Genomic DNA, 20,537 nt, shown 5'->3' with positions numbered 1-20,537 from the left:
GTGATGTTTCAAATGGTAGTAATGAATCAGATGAACATTGGCGCACAGCTGTTGAGTCCACACATCCAACACCAGTTTGGTAAGGTGCAGGACAGAAAAAGTATACAAAGAAAATTGTGAAGTCGTTCATAGTTGGTATGATGCAATCTACCGAAAGTTAATTAGACAGCGTCTTGACCTTTTAAAGTCTTTGTCAGGAAAACATCTGTCTGAAAGGAAAGCAGACAGACATAAACAACAGCTCCACATTGAATTCCCTCAAAACGATCCAGCTTTCATGTTAATCACTCATGTTAATGTCCTAAAATATAAGGTATGCATTATTACGTGCAACTTATTGTTACAATAAGTATTTTTGCAAATGTACAGTGAGGAACAAACATAGTAGTTTGGTGAGAGGTCTTGTGTGTAAAGAAAGAATGTAATGCAGAAATGTGTGGCCTATTATTTATATTCTGCATAAGGTGTGGCCTCTTTCTGAACAATTGTGTGTTTAATGTATGACATAGATTGTTTTGGGAGTGTTTTTGTAGTCTGTGATCAGGTAATTGTCCATGGAGGTGACAGTTTTATTTGTATGGTTTGTGTTTGTTTCACACAAGCTTTCAAGCTTTCTTTAAGTCGAAACAGTCATCATGGTGAGGTTAAACATGTTCCTATTTGGGTTTCCCTCCCCAAGTTCCTGTTTCAACATCACAGTCAGGTTATATTTTTGCTCTTCTAAACAGTGTTGTGTCTCTGTCAAGAGTTGAGAGAAAATGCAACCTGGAATGGTGCAAAGGCGTGATCTCTCCCCGTCAACGTGTTTGACTTCATGAGCTTAAAGATCACCTGATTATTGTTGCCTCATCGCACACCAGGGATCCACTTTGTGCAGCAGTGCTACAGGTGGCAGCAGTTCAACATTAAAAGCAGAAATAAGTATTTTCCTCGGTGAGACAAAAGGGGGGGGGGTGTGTGTTTCAAAGCTCAAACTATCTTCTCTCTCTGTCAAACATTCAAGTCCACCGAGTCGCTCATCTTTGGTATCAAAAACAGAAACTCCATTCTTCTTGCTTTGGGAGAGAGTTTGCACAAATCAACTCAACCATCCAAGATCAGAGAATGTTCATACAAGTGTGTGTGTATTCTGTTTTTGGGGTGTTTTTTCCCCCCTTTGAGTCTTTGCGTATGGGCTATGAATACTCTGCATCAGGGAAAATACTTTTATCTTCACTTCAAAATGTCAAACTCAAAGCAATTGGGGGTACACAACCGTTCAGCCTTGGTAATATTGAACATCATTGAGAGGGAGAGAGAGGGAGTGTGTCAGAGGAATGAGAGACTTGGTGAGGAGAGACAGCGAGCAAGCATGTGTTGGTGAAAGAGAGCGACAGAGCATGATAGAGGATGGAGTAAGGGGGTTGGCTAAGCAACCTCAGTGCAATTTGTCTTCATGCAGCCGGCCCCTCGCAACATCCTGCAGGCCCAGGCTATTTTCCCTGACAAGCTTGTTGCCTCCAGTGCAATAGGTGATTTACCTCTCGCCGTGGCACTGACCAACATCCCACTCTGGGAGCAGAGCAGAGTAAATCAAAAGTCTGGACTTCACCGTTAATCACTAATTACAGGTTGGACGGTGAAGGTTGATCCTTCCCAGGAGGCTGAGTCCCTCAAGCCTCAAATCAGACAAAAAAGAGAGGAGCCAAGGCCACTCCCTCCTCTGATAAATGTCTCACCGAGGAGGTGCTGGATTCAAAGTGTTTGAGTCGGCTCCAGCAGCCCAGACTCCCATCTCTCTGAGGAGTTTCTCATTCAGGTCGGATTCTAGCCCTCGCTCCCTCCCTCCCCTCCTCCCTCCATCAACCAGCTAAAGCTATGATGGAGCCTGCCTGGCTGTCCTGTCTGCCCACTTTCTTCTTTAAATTCTGCCTATAACTTCACACATTTCTATCCCCCCTGGGGATCAGCAGCAAATCGAGTTTGTTGCTTGCAGCGTATTCCAAAAGCATTAAGATACAAGGGGGCTGTAATTGAATGGTTAGGGAGGACATTATTGAAGGAGATTTTTGTCAGCATATCCACCCACCACCACCTCAGCGTCACGGAAAGCGCCAAGTGGCTGCATGGTGTGTTGATCTGCTGGCTATAGTGTTATCAGTGTCAGGGGAGGAGGAGGATCATGGATTAGCCATGCGTGACTGATGGAAGATCCACTTTTCCTTAATTCTTCACTTTCTGCATCAGAACTGATTTAATGTCTCATACTTTCCCTTCACTGTTGTTCTCCTCATTCTAGTATTTATGCTTCTTATTTTTTGTCAGTGCAGGTTTTTGTTTTCTGTCTAAGAATTTTGTTTTACTTGACATCTTTCTTGGTTTGCATTTGTTTGTTTTGGGTCTTTTCAATTGACATTAATTAAGCACAGTGTGTTCTTACAGCATTAAATTACTAAAAGCAGCTTTGGTTTAAACTTAAGCCTCTAAATCTGCACTGAAGTTAAAGATGTGACAGTCTGAAAATGTTTAACTTCAAAACCCAAAAGTTACATTTATTTGAAAGAGCAAACAAATGTGAACAGTAACCCAAAGTGTCCTTTATAGATATCCATAACATTTTGCAGATGGACCTCCTGTTTCAACTTGAAGCTGCCGTATTTGTTGCAGTTGTGTGCACTTCGTTATTAGCAACATTACAGGCGCATTAACTTTTGGTTTTACCTACAAAATAACAAACTAATCTGGCACAGTAGTCTGCTTGAGCAGCTTGTTTGTTTCCCCTCTGGACCTATGTTTTGCCATGTTCTTAGGGTAGGTAAATTATACCTATTATGCTTTTCCATATTTTGTGTTTATATTGTGTTACATAAAGGCAGTTTATATTAAACATGGCCATATTATCAAATAATGAGGTGAACGTATGTAATAGTAGCCCCTGTTTTTTCACTCTGGCCACAGTATGATATCAGTGTGCTGAATTTCTTTGTATAGTCATCTGCTCCAGGTACTCTACTGCAAGTGTTGATATAGAATGAAGAGACTCAAAACACAGGATTGGACATTTGAGGGTTTACTCGTGAGAAAGCCTAAGAATTAAAGGGAAATTTCGGTTTATTTCAACCTGTCTCCTATCGTCCTAAATTTGTTTCAAGTGACTAGTGACATAGAAATAATAGTTAGCATGTTAGCTGTTAGCCTAGATACAGCCGTAGCGTCAGACCTGTTAAAACGTAAGTGAACGGGCAACCTTCAAGTGCAAAGTTAGTCCACTAAACAAGCTTTTTTTCCACAAAGACCGCCTCATATCATTAGGATTAATGTCAGAGAACATATAGAAAACGACATGTAAACGTGTTGTCTTACCTTACCAGTGTGCTGCCATGTTTGTTTATCCCTCTCGCTCTGCTTTCCAAAGCGGCCGAGAACAAGCAGTGATCTCATAGCGTGCCTGAATAAGCAACAACAGCTGGAAGGCAGAACCGGACAGTAGCCTGAAAAGTTCATTCATTTATTTTATGAAAGATTTATAGAATAATGGCTGACTTTTTGCCAGACTTCGACTTTGTGGAGGAGGAATTTGATTTTGCAGAATTTGATGGCCGCCCTTATTTATTTGAGCCAGAATACACTGATGAAGAGCTTCGTGAAATTGAAGAAGAGAGGGGGAGGAGAGAGAGAGGCGCAACAGGTAACGTTAGAGGACGAGAGAGGACGAATGGCTGCTGCAAGGCTGCGTAGCTCTGGAGATTGGTGGTGTACCTGTGAATGCTGTGCCCCAGTGCCCACAGAAGAGGAATGCCTCTGTTGCAAGGAATGGGACCGGTTGCAGCCTTATTTTCAAGGTCTGGATGTGACCGAGGACGAGACACCTCCACGTGGAGTAACGTTAGTATCCAGCTGGGCTTTATCTAGAGCTGGCGAGATATATTTCGGCTGCACTTTGGAAAGCAGAGCTAGATGATAAACAAACATGGCAGCACACCAGTAAGGTAAGACAACACGTTTACATGTCGTTTTCTGTATGTTCTCTGACATTTATCCTAACGATATGAGGCGGTCTTTGTGGGAAAAAAAGGTTGTTTAGTGGACTAACTTTGCACTTGAAGGTATGCCCGTTCACTTACGTGTTAACAGGTCTGACGCTACGGCTGTATCTAGGCTAACGGCTAACATGCTAACTATTATTTCTATGTCGCTAGTCACTTGAAACAAATTTAGGACGATAGGAGACGGCTTGAAATAAACCGAAATTTCCCTTCATGACAATTTATGGTGTCTGACAAACAAGCAGTATCGGTTGACACACCTACAGCTTTCCAATACACATCTAAAGGTGTTTCCTGTCACTTAACCGACTGTTTTCCTGTTATTCAGACAACCAGCTCAGAGAACAATTGCCTCTCTTCCCATAACCAAATTTGGCCAGAATCCTGCCAAATAATTTAGCTGAAGTCACGTCAGGAAAACAACGGTCAATGTCCAGTAACACACACCATATATTACACAATAAGAGTTTATGCCAGGTCATTTACACTATAGTGTCTTCGTTGTGTAGCCTACACTGCTACATGAAACGCTAACATTAGGGAAACAACATATACTTGGTTCCTGATGTTGTTAATTTTCCCTGATTTCACATCATAGAAGAAGCTTTTATTGTTTATTTTTCTCAGTCGAAAGTGCTGCTTTTCTTCGTTACAATCATTCTGATCGCTGCAGTGATGGTGCACAGAAACGCTGACCAATCAGAGCAGACTGGGCTTTTTCAGGAGGGGTGCTTAAAGAGACAGGTGCTAAAATGGAGCCTTATTAGACAGAGGGTGAATACCGGTGTTCCAGCACGGACGGTATGGGGAAAATAAAGTGTTTATTGACCATTAAAGCATGTGAACGTGCTCTAATAGACATCTTAAATACAAGTATTAACTTAAAAAATAGCACAACAGGTCCTTTTTAACCTAAAGAACTGCTAGCCAGAGCTACCAAAATGAAATCCAAGTTGTAATATTTAACAGTACATTGACCTGTGTGGTGTCAGACCAAAGATACAACAGAGTCAAAAGGTGTGATGCTGTTTTGTTCAGCTTCCTCTGAAAGGAGGCACTTAGTCACCTCTGCGTAGCACAGGTTGTGCTGTATTTGTTCATCCTGCCAGATGAGAAAAGTCCAGCAGCATTTAATATTTGACAAGAATGACTCTGGGATGTCCACATTAGGGCAATGTGTTGTCATCCTCTGCTGCAGATCCAGTGTGTTAAGGCGTTAAGGGTCAGTGTGTTCAAACGTTAAAATCCCAGTTAAAGACAGGCATATCTGTGAGCCCTGGAACAACCATTTTGTTGTAAAAATGTCTTTGAAAATGGCTGCTGAACTTGAGCAGAACTGAAGCTGCTTCACTATAGCCTCACTGGATGAAATGCAGTTTTAATGAGGCCCTATAAAAGCAGGAAGTTTTAGATCCTCAACATTTTTCATTCCTTTCCAGTCATTTCTTTCCTCTCTGGCCGTGTTGGCTCTCATATCACCCCTGCTGACTGCCGTTGTCAAGTCTTCATTATATACAAACAGCTCTTAGCGATCAAACGTGTTCCATCAAATGATCTCCGTCACATTATGATGTTCACAGGGGAAATGTTTCAGTCGCTTTATGAAGCTGGTTATTTCCTTTCATGTACCATTTAAACCCTTCCTTTTCTAGATCAATACAAATGACGGGTTATGTTCATGACAAGAAGAATTTCCCTCAGTGCAGGCCATCACAAGACATTTTTATCATCAACCAGCGAAAGGGACTGACTAATGAATGAATCTGCTCATGTTTGCTTTTTAGAAAAGAAAGACTGATTGGCTTATTAATGAACGTTTGAACCTGCCTCATCAGTTCTCCTTTTGTGTGTGTATGAGGTGATTTGGTATGCAGAATGATAACTGAATTTTGTTTTTTGGTTTTATGCCAAAGTAAGTACTGCAGTTAATTAAATAAAAAAGTGCATCATTCAGCACCAGAAGATTTGTTGAATAGAGTTTAAAATCATTATAAAATCTAAAAATCACATACATATGCATCATCACAACTACTTGATATGAGACCTGTCGTGATAATTACGTTATCAACTTATTCTACAATACATAGACATGACCTTGATCATTTGGCTGATCTTGATATTGCCCATTGTGTTCACGTGCTTGTTTTTTTTTTTTTTTTTTTTTTTTTAAACATAAGAACATCACCAGCAACTAACATAACATAACGTCAGAATAAACAGCAGGGTTTTCCAACCATTATAGAGCCCAGTTCAGACCAAAGATTGGCAACAAGATAAAACCGTTTTAGAATGTGGCAGAGAGAAGTTTACGCAGTGTGAACTGGCCGGTCTGAGCTCGACTCAAGCTGGCTTATGGTGTCACCGGCAACTCAGGCGCTAAAATTGCTGGAGGTTGGTTTTAGAATGTAAGGCACGTCACCTGTTTCAACAGGCAATCAGCTTGCGGTGAAGTTTGCTAGTCAAGTGAAAATGGCCGCACAGCGTGTTCGCTTGCTGCGGCAGGTGCTCCTTCCCTGCCAAGCCCTCTGTTTCCGTCGCTGCTGCTGCTCATCTGATGCTTGTTTTGTTTCTGTTTTTCACCGGTTCATCACTACTACAGATGCAGCTGTAGCCAGTACCTCACTATCACTATCCTCATTCATATTTTAAGTAGCTACAAATTATATTCAGCCACAAAATATGCCTGAGAAACTGCAAATCAGAACAGAAGTACAGAGAGTTGTTGCATAGAGATGATACACCGTCTCATCTAGTTGCATTGGTGTGAACCGGCAGGTTTGTCAAACGTTGCAGAACTGTGCATTGCAAGTAGTTGGCTGTTTCAACTCATCGTGAATCCTTGGTCTGAACTGGGCTTCAGACTTCAACGCAGTGATTCTCCCTTTTTTCTATTCTCTCCAAAAAGAAATGAAACACTTATAAATGACACAGCGTACCTTATCTGTAGCTGCACTTGTAGAGGGGAAGAGTCACTGCTGACAAGCCAAAAAGACAGTCATTTGTAGTTTTACCTGCCAACAATTAGGGCTGCTCGATTATGGAAAAAATAATAATCACGATTATTTTGGTCAAAATTGAAATCTCAATTATGCAAATGATTATGCGGCGCACATTGTTTACGCAACAGGATGTCATTTCTGTCTCTACATGTGCGTTTAAAATTCTCCTCAGCTCTCTGTATCGCGCACGATCTTCCGCGATCACCTGCCCCTCATATTACTCATAGTTCACCTATTTGACTGGCTCGTGGAGTGAATGGAGGGTGAGGTATTGCGCATGCGCAGCTCCCAGGTACATTTGATTTGCAACACAAGACAACGAGAGTAAACTGACAAGAAGCACGTAATCGTTTAGATTATTTTGTTTTCATAATCGTTGAAAGCCCAAATCGTAATCTAGATTAAAATTCGATTAATCGAGCAGCCCTACCAACAGTGTTATTCTGCACTCTGTAAATCCACAATCAAACCACCTGTCCATTCCCTGCAGCGCACTGTAGCACTGCATTCAGATTCTGGAGCTAACAGTAGCGTTCAGAGTTACGCTGAGGACATCTATTAGTTGCAAGAGTTTGGTTTTGGCTTTTGTTGGCCATATTTTGTACGGAGTCTCAAACTGAGTGATTCTGGGCTACTCCTTTAAATGTCCTATAATTTTATATAACCTTTCTTCATATATACATATATATATATATATATATATATATATATATATATATATATATATATATATATATATATATATTCCAATTTCAATGTTTCAAAATATTTCTGAGGAAAAAAAGTTAATTTCTCTTTCAAAAGGTGTACTTGCCTTATGTACTATTATATTACCATTTAATCAGTGGCATCAAATAGTCTCAAAATGACAACAACAATGTTTATTGCAATTATTTTTTGGACATTTTTCATATATCTTAGTTATCATAGGCCTTCTTGATGTTGGTATAGGATAATGTAGTGAGCAGCGCAACCAGAACACCTGTAATATATGATACAATCTGATGCAACAGCGGGGCAATATACAGCAGCTTCATGTAGCTGATGATGTTCAATTTTTGTCAACTCTGTCACAGAGGTATTGGCTCAACACTGTGTGTTGTGTGTTTTTTAAGGTCAACCTCAGGTTGTTTCTTTTGGCATTGAATTACATTATACTGTAAGGTGTTTTTCTTCACAAAGCAGTGAGCAAAGTAAAGCAGAAACAACTTTCTCTTGTTTGGCAAAGCTGTTTGTTATTTGGCCTTTTGGGTATACACAGTAACAGAGACGACTTTTAATATAGTTTACAGATTTATGCAAATAAATACACCAATCTATTTAAAAGTAGCAGCCTGGGTAAAAGTTTTTTTTTTTTTTTTTTTCAGGTCCCTTTGCACCCAGCAGTTGTTATATTTCCCACAGGAAGAGCAAATTGATCATAGTAAACAGTAATACTTCTGTTAATAGAAAGAGAAGAAAAGATGGGAAATACGACAATTAGAAAATGCAAATGAGGTGCTGATTATGTGCCACACTTAAATGAAAAGAAGAAAGAAAGAAGTGGTGAGAGCACTGTATTTGTGCTGCAAATTGTGTCTTTAAAAATAGATTTTTTTATTGTTGTTGTCTATAATTAGTTTATATAATCAAATCAAACAGTTAAGATCCTGGATTTTCTTTAAAGCAACACGACACCAGGACAAACTGTAGCCTCACACATTAGCACAGAGTTGGATCATCTCTCCACTAACTGTATAATCATCTAAACTTAGAGCTATACTCCACTCAGAAGAAACGGCTGTTATTAATCCTCTAATTTTGATGTAATCCTGGCAGAGATTTGCCCGGGCTTAAGTAGGGTTTCATTGGGCCAAATGAGAGATTAAAAGTCTTAACTCGGAGCTTCCCTCTGAAGAGAAGTATGAGTTGTCTCACAGCTCCAGTCTGATTGGCCTGGATCTAACGGGCTGGCCAAGTTCACAGTTCAAAGACGCAAAAAGTGGACCAAACACCGCAAATGAGTGAGAAGGTTAAAAAAGCATTCAGAAGCCATTGGTACAGGGCCACCGGAGTCATGCTGTAATTGAAGGTGCTCTCATCCTGATTCTCCGGGCTGTGGCGGGTGAACACTGTCTGCTGGACCTGCTCTTTCATTAGGTTTTGTATTTCATGCCCTTAGGAGCAGAACAAATTGAGTCTCTGTTTCCTTTTGCTCTGTTGCTCATTACCCAAGAGAAAGATTAAAAAGCATTCTCTCACAGGCCGGGTTACATAATACCTCCACAGAATGGATGAGTGTACATTGTACTCATTGTCTCATCAAAATACTGGACAAACAAAAGGCGTTAACCAACCATAGCCGTGCTGACCTCTCACCAACCCACCGTGGCTTTTCTTTGTATTATTATCGTATTCTTTGGAATATTTCCTCGCAATAATAGGTGGAAATTAACCGCAGAGAATCATATCTCATCATAACCAGGAACATTTTTCAAAAAACTTACAGGAATGACTGAATCGAGCAAAGCACAGACTCTGGTCGAGGTCTAGGGCTGTGTTTCCATGGGGAACCACTCTGGCAGCGCAGGCTTTTTTTGCTTCATGTTACTTTCATCAGAAAGGATGCACTCCTGGGCTTTTACAACAATGTGGAGAGCCTAGCTTGTTTAAAACTCTCAGAGCACTGAGCATGTTAAAAATATTCCAACTTCTAGTTACAAAGCTTCAGATGAGGTTTCAGCAGTCATCAGACCAGCTGCAGTGGTGCCTCCCAAAAGTGTCTGCTCTGTCCTGTTAGCTAAAAAAGAGGTACGTAGTGGTGAACCCTGGGTCCTCAGAGAGGCCCGATAGAGAGAGTCAAACTGCCATTACAGTACCATTACATAAATTATGCAAAGTATTTACAGAACATTTAACTTAATTCCTTCCCATTACTTTGCAAATTGCAATAATTGTGCTGCCTCAGTGCATCTTTAACTAAAAAAACATCTGCCTCTATAGCACAACAGCAGCTAATTGAGACACTCTTGTGTTCTGTATTCTTGTTTTCAGGCTTCATTAAGAGAAAAATGTGAGCAAAACATGAATTCTTGCATTGTGAAGTATCTCAGTGGGGTTATTCCACTGAATTATGAGCTGTTACAGGAACAAGAGGTCCATCAAATTCCAGATATACAGTATAGGTGGTAGGCGGGCTCTGACTTGAACAGAATTTCCTTTCCATAATTAAACTTATTCAAATTAAAAGTTTTACAACGACCTTGATTTCTCAAAACTTCGATTGAGTCACTCTTCTTCAGACAATCTGCCTAACATTGTGTAATTTCTTTCCTCAACAGATGTGTACCTGCTCACCCTGCCAGATGACCAGAAAGTTAGCGTCACCACGGTAACAGTTGGCCAGAGCGCCGTGTTGACGTGCGCTATCACAGGGGAGCGGAGGCCTCCTATACTGTGGAAGAGAAACCATCAATATCTGAACTCCTTGAACCTGGAAGACATCAATGTAAGAGCCGACATCACTTGCTCTGATTCATGGTTTAAAGATAAATACATGGGTAGATTAGGAGGAGAGATAGACGCACACATACATGGACTACGTTTTAATGCACACTGTTATTCCAAAGATGACAATATTCTGAATTAGATACATGTATTGTTAACGGCATATTCCCTGTGGATATTACTAATTAGGCCTTTTTCCTAATGTAGCATCTCTGATTAAGATGTGGGATGATATGCTGGTGTTAGTCGTGTGTTAGGAGCTGTTCTTAGACACGTCTACAGCACTAATATGTGTCTCAGTTGGGGTTTTTACCACAGTTTCTGTGCTCCTGCCTGTTCATGGCAAGTGGCAACCTCTGGGGCTGAAAAATGAAGCCAACACAGAAGTCCCAAAAACTGCAGAAATGGTTTTTGAACGGCCGCTTGAGGCTGGCTCCAGAAGCCAGTCAGTCCCCATAAACCCCCATGTTAAAATGCCCAACTTCACAGCAGAAATAAACATGTTTACAGCCTGGCAAAAAAAGCTGTTTTGGTCTCTATAGCTATTTTCCCCCTTCATGACAACTGTGTACATTTTATTAAGGCTTAAAAGTTACACATAATTAACAGCAGGCTGCTTGATGTGACAGGCTGTCGGCCGATAGTGTCCTCGGTTTCTCAGTCAGATCCACCCCTTGCTCCTCCACAGCTCCAGTTTCTCGCCCAAATCTGGTCTCCTCTGGCTCCAAAAACCCCCAAAATGAAACTGAAAAACTGATGTCCACAAACCAGTGACTGAAGTCACAATAGCTATGTCCATCAGGAGCTGTTCACATGGCGTGTTTTTTGTACCCTCAAATTCATTGTTTTCTATGTAGATGCACAGTAGGCACACTCAAATGCCGGAGCGAAGCTGTCTCGATGCACACAGGTTCCCCAGCGCCTGTGTTTCAGGGCGTGAAGGCTGCGCCCTGAGATCAACAGAGTTCAACTGTTCAACCACGTCACGTGACGACGACCAACCAATCACAGCCGACAGATGTCTTTCCCTTCTTCTGTAAATATCAGTCTATGATGAATATGGAGAAGCTGATCATGTTAGTGCAGGGCTACCCAGAGCTTGTCTTCTGTCCCACTGACGATAGGCCTACACATGTATAAACAGTGCCTGGAAGAAGATCAGCTCTGCATTCAGGATTTCAGGTAAATAGGCTATGATATGGTGCTTGTTCAGGTTGCTTAGTAACCTCAGACGCAACCTGCTGCTCTTGACAGCTGATTCAAAAAAAGGCACAAAAGTAGCACTCAGCGCCGGACCTCATGTTTTTGAGGTGGTTAAAGATGCGACATATGTACGGCCCCTTATTGTTACAGTCTGGCGTTAACCGTTGGCTCTATGTGTTATCATGGATACACTGTACACAGACGAACAGTTTGCAAGGCTGGTGTAGAGTTGCATGCCCGAAGGAAAAGCCCACATTTCCATATCAACAGATTTTTAGATATGAGCCAATATAAGAACACTGACCTTTTCAAGAAGGCGGTTGTAAGAATGAAAGAGGGAGGGTGTGATTGCACAGCTGGACAGATCTGCCACCGGTAGAAAACTTTGAAAAAATTCTGTTTTGATGCAAGGAAGCCAAATGGCACAAGCCTCTCCAGCCGTTCCACTTTTCCATATTTTGACATGTTAATTGTAAAAATGTACGGCTGCATGTCAACGGGAATATTAGTGGAACAGTCGTTTTATATCAGCCATGTAAACAGTTTAGTCTGAATATTGTCCTTTTTGGAGTAAGAGCAAAAAACTGAATATTTGTGCATGTCAGTGTAATCATTGATGGGTAGATGTTAGATAATGGGCTCTATAGTTGAATGACACATAGTGCATAGGTCTCATTATTGTGTTTTCATGTCATGAAGCGTCATCAGTTCTTAATGACTTTTAGAGCAGGAGCTGTAAATCTATGATAATTTTACCATATATTTCTCTCTCATCATATTTCAACTTTATATTTTTGGCAGCGGCTCAGATTGTCAGCACATTTTATTTGACTGTTGGCGCCGGCTTTGTGTTGTAGATCTGACAGTAATCCAGGATGTCAGTTTGTGTTCTTGGTGTCTGTGTTTAGAGACTGCTGGGAGGGACAGGGATTTCAGACAAAGAAAGGAGATGAAGGGGGATACCAAAGGGGTTCAGCCCTAGAGGAAGGACCTACTTTTACAACTCGGTGAAAGACTGTATGTGCGTACGCGCGCGCATGTGTGCATCTGTGTGTTAATCTGCATGCACGGCCCCAGACAGCCCTCTGTGTCACTTTCATCCACATCAAAAGGAGCATGGATACTTACGTGGCGAGGTAGAGGAAGGCAGACCTTTCTCGCCTTACTCGATCCCTCTCTTTGTGTCAGGGCTGACCAAGATGAGTGTGATACTGCTGTGCATAATTAAGTCAACACTGTCGCAGTAGATAAAGGGAGACCCAGCAAAGCCACTAATGTAACATTAAATGTTGATGACCCTTAAAATGAGTAAGAGGCGCCCAGCTGTCGCCAGTCATCCTTGGCACCATCAACTGGCTCTAAACTAGTGCGCTGGTTCTGGTTGTTGGTGACATGTGATTCCATTAAGGAGCGGCGTCAATGCCATGAAGTGATTTTCAGACCGTGCACATGAGAGTAACGGCTTTCCCACCGTTTGCCTCTTTCAGTCATTTTTTATAATATATTATGACTGCTTTTAAGCAATTCAAGGCCAGGGAAGATGTATGCAAGTGCTGTGTGTAACAAAAAAAGAAATGTCAAGTCAGATTATTCCTTAAAAAACGCTCTGAATATCTTTTGGAGGATTTGTAGGAGAATAGAGAGGTGCGGGGTCTTGTAAGGTCAACGCAGGCTTTGATCTATCTTTCATATATTTTTTTCCAAGAACTGTTTTAGTTCTTCTTTTTTTTTTTTGGATTCAATAGAACGAGCTTCTGTTTCATCTCCTGATTTTGCCTGAAGACACATAGCAGAGTTCAGTGTCCCGACCAGGGGTGGTCTCTGTCTGAACTTCACGCACAGTCATCAGTTTCCCGGTGACTAATATCAGATATTGCACAGGTGTATTGTCAACGCAGATGTCAGCCTGGGGATAAAAGTCTCCACTGCCAAATGCTGTTCAGTATATCCGTCGTAGCCCAAAAAGCTTTGTGTGAAGTTCATCAGTAGCTGGGAAAATGACAGCTAGGGATGTTTCTACCCGCTGGCATTAACGATAACTGTGGTACTGAAAAATTAAGTATTGATACCATGATAATAACACACGTATGATGTACGTGAACTATAAGATACTATCTTGTGAAGCCAGACCGTTAACCTGTTTTTCACTGTTTTTGTGTCCCTGATTTTTTGGGCTAACCTGAAATCACCATTCCATGATGCACTGGAGCCATCCTTAACATAACCCTTCCCCTACAAACTAATGTTAGAGCGCATAGCATCAGTGTCGTCTCGTTCAATCCCTGTGTGAACAGTGTTGAATCGCTACATTCCACAAGCTCTCTTAGCACTTTCATTCTAATTAATACATGAATAAAACACTCAGTCTTTCAGCCTGAATCAGCTACTCGGCCTGCCAGCAGTGATTGCTCACTGCTGTGGTTGTGTGCTTTGTGCTAACGTTAGCTGCTGTTAGCTGCTGACCAAGAGGCTGCTGCTGCAAAGCGGCTCTCTAGGAGATGTGTGTACATGATTGTGCACTGGGTTAACTGTTAATGAGAGGCCGTTGCTGCACAGCTGCTGGTTCTTTGGCTCAGGGAATACATGCTTTGTGTTCACTGGGTTGACCGCTGAACAAAAGTCTTGTTCTTCCATTTTAGCCCCTTCAGTGGACATAGCCACGGGATTTCAGAGCAGAAATTACTGCTCTTTTTTGTGATTTTGAGATAAAACTTTACACATGAGGCAATTGTTTTAATCATTCAAATTTGGCTGGTTGGTTTGTGACACATTTTTCTGTAATGTGACAAACTCATAACGTTTTTTCTTTTCCGAGGCTTTAGATCATTTCCATTTCTTTCAGTTCTCAGTTTGCCTTTGCACTATCCATTAAGCATAATTGCTCCTCTTGTACCCATTTGTACAGTTACAGTTACACAAGGTGTCTGCAGGTCCTGTAAAAGTCTTATAATTTCTTAAATTCAATTGTTATAGATATTAGGCCGTAAACGTCATTAGATAGACTTAAATTTGAATTGAATTGTGAGGTCTTAATTGCCACAAACATTTTGATTTAATTGCTCAAACCTTTAATTTGTTTTCGTCAAAATGAGTCAAGCTCTTATGTGTGAAAGTCCACATTTCTGATATGCCAAATCTCTAACCTACCGCTGTACCTAATACTGTCTTTGTACTTTATACCTGGATCACTTATCTTTTGACAAAACGTACATTCACCTGACTCACTCTGATAACTATATTTCTACATAAAACCTACCTCTGCACAGGGCCACATATATAACTATATATGGTTACATTTATACTTACCTGCAAAGCTTGACTAAGAATAAGTTGACTTGTCCAAAAATCACTCTTAAATTTGGTGAAAAATTATCTTGTAAAGGTCGTAATATAAGTGTCTGTTACTAGTAGACACCCTGGTTACAGACTCTCCCTCCACCTCCCTACACTTTTACTTTGAGAGTAATTCATTTGTCAAAAAAGAGACAAAATGCACAATGAACAAAGTTAAAGATGAACTTGACTGAAAGAATTGTTATTATTATTACTATTATAGACGATATTATTGTTGTGATGAATTCTTTTGGCCACGATAATCGTGTAGTGAAAATCTGACATTGTTCCAGCCGTAATGACAACATGCAGATCAAGGACACGTACTGACCTATTATCCTATAAAATAGTTGAGCGTTGCTGTAATTTTGCATCAGAACTTTATGACAGTCTTTATTTATTTTATTTTTTTTACCTTTTCACTGTGGAATCACACAGGCTTCATTTTTCCCCCTTATTGAGACAGTCGAAAGAAGAACAGGCTGTGCTGATAATCAATCAAAGCTTGGCCTTTTGTGGCTCGCAACCGTCATACTCCTGGAGAAAACATCAAAATTTGATTTCAGTCCACAGAACCGATAGATTGCGTTATACATCATATAGAGAACAGAACAGAAAGAAGGATGCAACTAACACTTTGAATTTTAATTAACCCCGAACCACTTTGGTACCCCCAGGATCTTTATGTTGCCTGTATTTAATGTTGCTGCATAAAATTACCTTTCCTGTGTCTCTGTGGTACGTACAGCGTGCTGGGCTGATGCCAGTGCAGCTTCATGAAGTGAGACCACGTTAAACTACTACAGGGACTTATCTGTCTCCTCAGACTGAGAGAACTCGCTGTACTTTGACCCTGGAGGTCTGCGATTGTCAGATTTAATTTTTTTGTCGGTGTCTAACAAAGCCTGAGTTTACAACCTCTAGTGCACAGATTACCTCCAGAACAGCGAACACCACCAGCAAGTGAATCAGCGGGAGTCTCTCATGGCTCATCAGAAAACTGTGTGCAAACCACGCAGCACCAAGAGAAAGTACCAATGGAACATTAGCTGCACACCAGTGCCGGCTTAATCTAGATTTATTTTTGGCTCTCAGACTTCCAGTCAATCATTGTTGTCCCTTCCAGAGAGGAGAATGGATTTCGTCTGCACCTGGCATCCACAGACTAATTCTAAATTGCCTTGCAGACAATTTCTGTATAATTGCAGGCTGTTAATATTTGTGAGCATCCACTGCCAGCCTTAATTAGAGTCATATTCCTGTGAGTACACATGGGAGGTTTATGCAGTCTAATCTTGCAGTCCTTCCCAGTTTCCAATGTGGTTATTTTAGAAATTTTGTCGACATTCAGACTTAGTGAATCGCACATTAATCCCAGTGGTGCGCTTGTATCCCGGAGTTCAATAGAGCCTCTCTAAATTTTGACAAAGCAGCTTACTGTAATTCCATGAAGTTGACAGTTGCTGGCTATTGCATCATCATCCAAGGCTGTCAGTATTTCAATCCTCCCTGAGTGGACGAGCCAAAGACACAGTTGTGTTGTGTGCATGTCTGCGTGTGTGTGTGTGCGCGCGCGCGTATACATTCATGTTTGCGTTTTGGGATACTGATTTCGTGGTCCTGGAAATGGTGAAGATGAAAAATGCATTTGATATTTTGTAATTCTTTAAAAGTTTGGAAATCCAACAATGTCAAAGTTTATTTTGTGGGAAGATTGTGAAGTTTGTTTAAAGCAGCTACTTCATGTGGTAACATGTCCATGGATGAGTCAGCTTGCAAGGTTACCATTAAAGCCTCTGGAAACCCAAATCCACAATAGCCTTCTAACTATGTAATTTAGGGTCTTATGTACATAATATTAAACATGTAAAACAATTAGAAATCTGTTTCCATCCAAATTCGAAATATCTGTCTTTTAAGTTTTTGTACATTCTTGAAATTGGGTTTGATTGGGCCATGGTTATCTCTGAGATTTATTACGCAATAAATTCCAAACCAATCATAAATCATCAGTCAGTTGTCTCATCCCGCCTCCCAGTGGCAGCGCAACAAAATCTTTCTGCTCCAGCTAAATCTGCCTCTTTGAGTCTGAGCCAACTCCTCTTTCTAGTCTGATGTTTAGAAAATACAGATCGTAAACTGGCTGAACCGCTCGGCTGCGACCCAGCGGAGGCTCTGCCTCCGGCGGGCTCCCAGCAGCACTCGAATCAGGTTGACCGGCTCCAGAGCCCGGACAATCCGAGCCTTTGCAGCACGTGGAGCTGCAGGAAGAGGCGGCTTGTGAGTGGCCGGGCTTGCCCCCCGGGCCCGGTGCCCGTGTCGACTCGTGGGGAGGGGACGTAATGTGCACCCTTCCTCACCCCTAACCCCAACCCCAAGCAGTTAGCTTTGCTACGCATAAACATATCCCCAATCGCGGAGGTGATGCTGTGGGAAACAACACAATTTTAGCCAGAGGGGAACATTATTTGAGGCGGGCCAATACTTCAGTAAAACGCCAGAGAGACGGCCGGCCGGCACCGGTCTCTCCCGCTTTGACGGTCGGTGTGTGTGTGTGTCAAAGTAAAGACATATTTAATCTATTAAGACTGGATGTGTTTGAATGAAAAAGGCTATTATCAGAACAACGGAGCAGATTTATGTTTTCAATGAAAACATATCTCAATGAAGAAAGGCAAAGCGCTAGCCTCACGTTGTCATTCATCTCAGGTAACAGCCGGGCTCAACCGGGCACGTCTGCAGCGCGAGTCCCGTAGCAGCTCGCCCCCATTAATCAATTACAGCGGCTCCACCGGCAACGAGAGCGGCGCAACAACTCTATTTAAGCGGCTCTTCTATTGTTTATCCGTAACTCAAATATATGTAATAATTTAGGTGGAAAATGCATTAACATTTCATGCAGCCTACATGCAGCCTCTCGGCTCAGCAAACGGTAAACAACCCCGCTGGCTTCTCTACGTGTCGCTTCCGTACACAGTCAGTGGAGCCCAAATGAATACGCCGCGACACTACGCTGTACGTTTGCAGCCGGTGGAGCCCGGCCGTAACATTGCATGTAAAAGTTATGCTAACTATTCTACGAAGTAACAGTAATATGAATCACAAAACATTTTGAAACTTACCATTCAGTGACCACCTGAAAGGAATCATTTTCAGCTTCTGCTTCGTCCTCTGAATCATTAGAGGGCTCAAACATGTACGGCTGGATTAAATTTGTGGCAGCCATTACTGAGCCAGGGAGATGTCAATCAAAACAAGGGAGCTGTCAGTCAGAGCGTTATCTGCCACGCCCACTCTGTCCTGGCAAGTGGTCTAAACAGCAAAATGAGCTGTTTTTAAACCAGGTTTTCTAATAGTTATTAATGGTTATTTTCACTCAGACTTTTGTGGATGATTAATGAGACACTCGACTTTGATATAATATATGCATTTTTACTATTTCAAGCTGTGTTTCCAAAGGCTTTAAAAATATATATTTATCTCATTAAGCAGCAGCATCTATGAACACAGTCATGAAAAAACATGAAATTATTAAAAATAGAAAACATGTTTTGAAGCCTGCAGCTTCATTAGGAAGAGATGTAAAGAGGGACGTGGTTTAATCCAAGCTGAATCTTTCTTATCTCGTCCTTTGGAAGATGTATTTTTATCTCCCATAATGCATTGGTACCTTGTTCTGGTGGGTTTCACATTATCTCTGCCTTGTGGAGGTGTACAATGTGTAGCATTAAATGTATGTGATCATTTATAATGTATACATTCAATTCTGATCAGTGTGCACCACCTCGTGTGATGCTGATTTGTATTCCTCCTGTGCCGTTTCCAGAGGATAAATACATGAAGCTGTGCAACATTATAAAGCAGATAACGTGAATCATACTGAATTCACAGTGGCCTGTTTTTATATCTCCAGCTCCTATCAAGAGGGGTGATTTTGTTGAATTAATCATGTGGTGTGGGAGCCCAGAGCCACAGTCATGCACTCATCTGTACTACATTTATAGTATCTTGACATTAGATCTACTCAGGTAGTTACTGTACATTGTCTGTAACATGTGTTTCATTCCTGACCACAGCACCTGCAGTGTTGTCACCTGTCTGCCTTATAATCTGTTTCTTATGCTTTACTGCTGAACTACTGAACTAAACGTCTTAATGTTTGACCTCTGTTTTACTCCCCAACAGATCCCGTCCCAGGTAGGGTGTTTTTAGTTTTTTCATCACAACAGACTGACATTGCTTCACTCTTTTTTTCCACATTCACAAAAAGCCCGCAAAGCTAGTGAGGTGCCCACAACAGATAGCAGCACCATGCTGTTATCTGAAATGCACAGGTTGAGGACATCAAATAAGTTGAACACTATGTTTTTCCTTTTTGCAAACGAATTTTACAGCAACTGCATCATTTTCATCCAGAACAAATAATCTGGTTAAAGCAGAGGATAACGGATTAGGCTGGTGATATATTAGTATATTTTTGTTATTGTCAACAAATCCTGTGAAAAAAGACCAAAACCGACCACATGTTTATCCATCGCTCAACGCTCTGACTTCCACAGCTTGTCTGTAGCTCTCAGCCTCAAGTACTTTCATTCCTGTTGAAGATTGAACCCTCCAAACGCAGTTGACAAATTATACGTTTTTTTAAAGGCTAAATAATTTACCAAACAGCCGGGCAAAATACATGCACTCATAGTAATGAAAAAAACATGTCATCCAGTGCAACAGTGTGGCTCATTTATGTAAACAGAATTTTGTTTCTGATGCTCACAGCATTGAATAAATAAATTTACCAGCACCAGGAACTGTCCCTGTTAGTAATTGAACATTATCAACAAGTTTTGTTGAGAGTGTTGGTTAAAAATAGTTCCAGTGGAAACTGTTGACAATGAGGGCCGTGGATGATGCATGCAGAGTAATGGGGAGTCATGTTTATCAGAAAACACATGCTGCTCTTTTTTCAAATGTCATTTTTCAAAACTGAGAAACAGAACAGAAATAAAATAACATTTAGCTCCATTATATTGAGGTGGAGGCAGAACTCTCAGAACATCAGCACACAAAACTGAAAAATATAGTTATAATATAGTTTTGTTTCCATTATGTTTCCTTATGTGGCACAAATTTTAAGCAAAGTTTTAGAAAATCTGCAATAAGAAATGCAAATTTATATGATTTTCCATCCACTACTGTTAAGCAAAGTTTGGTTCATCGAGACCTTTCACTAAGCCCCGCCCCTTTGTGATGGTCCAACAAGCTGTCAGAGTAAACATGGAGCCCACACTGTAACTAACTGCACCCCCTAAAGAAATATTATCATATTTGTGGAAAAATGAAAGAGTGATTCCAGAGAGTCAAACTTCAAATGAAGGAAAACAATGGATGTATAGTAACAGAGAGCATACTGGACAATGGAAATAGAGACTTTTGAACACTAATACTAAAGCTTGGTGCTTTCTGAAGAGTTATGGTATAAATCTTTTGAGCATAC

At 41.1% G+C, this 20,537-nt stretch overlaps 1 protein-coding gene across 2 annotated transcripts in view; it reads left to right on the top strand.

The window, feature by feature from the left end:
- Window positions 1–20,537, top strand: part of fstl5 (follistatin-like 5) — a 263,518-nt gene that overhangs the window by 159,108 nt on the left and 83,873 nt on the right. The window contains exons 7-8 of one of the 2 annotated variants that reach the window (XM_078169520.1): window positions 10,345–10,511; window positions 19,232–19,243. In XM_078169520.1, coding sequence (XP_078025646.1) covers window positions 10,345–10,511; window positions 19,232–19,243 — 179 coding nt within the window. The remainder of the gene's footprint in view (window positions 1–10,344; window positions 10,512–19,231; window positions 19,244–20,537) is intronic. The other variant, XM_033633126.2, reaches the window with a different exon arrangement.

Source organism: Epinephelus lanceolatus, chromosome 7, assembly GCF_041903045.1.
Source record: "Epinephelus lanceolatus isolate andai-2023 chromosome 7, ASM4190304v1, whole genome shotgun sequence".
NCBI lineage: Eukaryota > Metazoa > Chordata > Actinopteri > Perciformes > Serranidae > Epinephelus > Epinephelus lanceolatus.
Note: the sequence above shows the minus strand (reverse complement) of the source record. Positions and strands in the feature narration are given on the sequence as shown.